This window comes from Lottia gigantea, assembly GCF_000327385.1.
Source record: "Lottia gigantea unplaced genomic scaffold LOTGIsca_1326, whole genome shotgun sequence".
NCBI classification, from domain to species: Eukaryota; Metazoa; Mollusca; class Gastropoda; family Lottiidae; genus Lottia; species Lottia gigantea.
The window spans coordinates 8787-10032 of record NW_008707474.1 but is presented as its reverse complement, the minus strand read 5'-3'; the positions used below and the strand labels follow the sequence as shown (position 1 = coordinate 10032).

Sequence of the window (1246 nt, the reverse complement as noted above, 5' to 3'; positions counted from 1 at the left end):
ATGGGGTTTTGAGCCTAAGACATCTTTCCCAATAGTCAAAATTGGTTAAATTTTCAAAATAAGGCAAGGGGAAAGGTTTTAATTTGACCCACTTCACTAGCTTTATCGCTTGCCATTGTAAACGTATGGCGCGAGCGCGGACCTATGAGAGGCCCTCACATTTCTTAACTTGAAACAGTCGTACGACTGCAGAAAATTCAATAGTAGCCTACACAACAGAATTCAGTGATAGAAAAACGATTTTGGGGCAGTGGGGCAAAAATTTGTAAATTTCATGGGGTTTAGGGTTGATCGGTAGGGTGTAAGGTGTGATTTGTGATAACAGTATACTGAATAGCCTCTACATACACAAAACTCATTTTCAAACGCTATAACTATAGCTATACATCTTTTCAATTTTTCTCTATAGACAAGGGTGTTTGTTGACAGTTTGGGGGTAGGGGGCTGGAGGACATTTTTTCTATTTTTCGCTTTGATTTAGTTGTATGAAAAGACTGTTTTCACTCTTTTTGGGAGATTTTAGGTGGCCCTGAAAAGGGCCGTTGTTTTTTTTAGTTTTGAACTAAAGTTCGACACACAGCTTATTTGGAGCTGGTGTATTTGGTGACGGCCTTTGTTCCTTCGGAAACGGCGTGCTTGGCGAGCTCACCGGGTAACAGAAGTCGAACGGCAGTTTGGATTTCCCTGCTGGTGATGGTCGATCTTTTGTTGTAGTGAGCGAGTCTTGAAGCTTCGGCAGCGATTCTCTCGAAAATGTCGTTGACGAAACTGTTCATGATAGACATAGCTTTGCTGCTGACTCCAGTGTCGGGGTGGACTTGTTTCAGCACTTTGTAGATGTAGATGCTGTAAGACTCCTTTCGTCGTCGTTTCTTCTTCTTGTCTCCGCTACGTGCGGNCTTTGCTTTTCCGGCTTTCTTAGCCCCTTTGGCAGAAACCTTTGGCGGCATGTTGAATTTAGAGTACTAACGTGATGTGGACAGTGCGGTGTCTAACAGTCAAGTGAGTAGTGAACACGCGCGAAATTTTCCTTTTATACTCGAAAATGGAGTCGAAAAATAGGATCGAAAGCTTTTCTCGTGAAATAGCGCGGACTTGATAGTGAGCACCGTAGTTTTCGACTCCATTTTCGAGTATAAATAGTGTTTTTAGTCGTCGCGTTCGCTTCATTCAGTTACTAGACTTTCGCACGACGACACCGTCTCACTAACTAAATTCACATCATGTCTGGACGAGGAAAAGGAGG

At 43.0% G+C, this 1246-nt stretch overlaps 1 protein-coding gene across 1 annotated transcript; it reads right to left on the bottom strand.

Annotated features, from left to right (window-relative positions):
• Nucleotides 1-581: 581 nt before the first annotated feature.
• On the bottom strand, nucleotides 582-950 carry LOTGIDRAFT_176431 (hypothetical protein; the record flags this gene model as incomplete). The annotated part of the gene is made up of 1 exon (XM_009049271.1): nucleotides 582-950. The coding sequence occupies one exon, from the start codon at nucleotides 948-950 to the stop codon at nucleotides 582-584; it is 369 nt and encodes a 122-aa protein (XP_009047519.1).
• Nucleotides 951-1246: the final 296 nt, after the last annotated feature.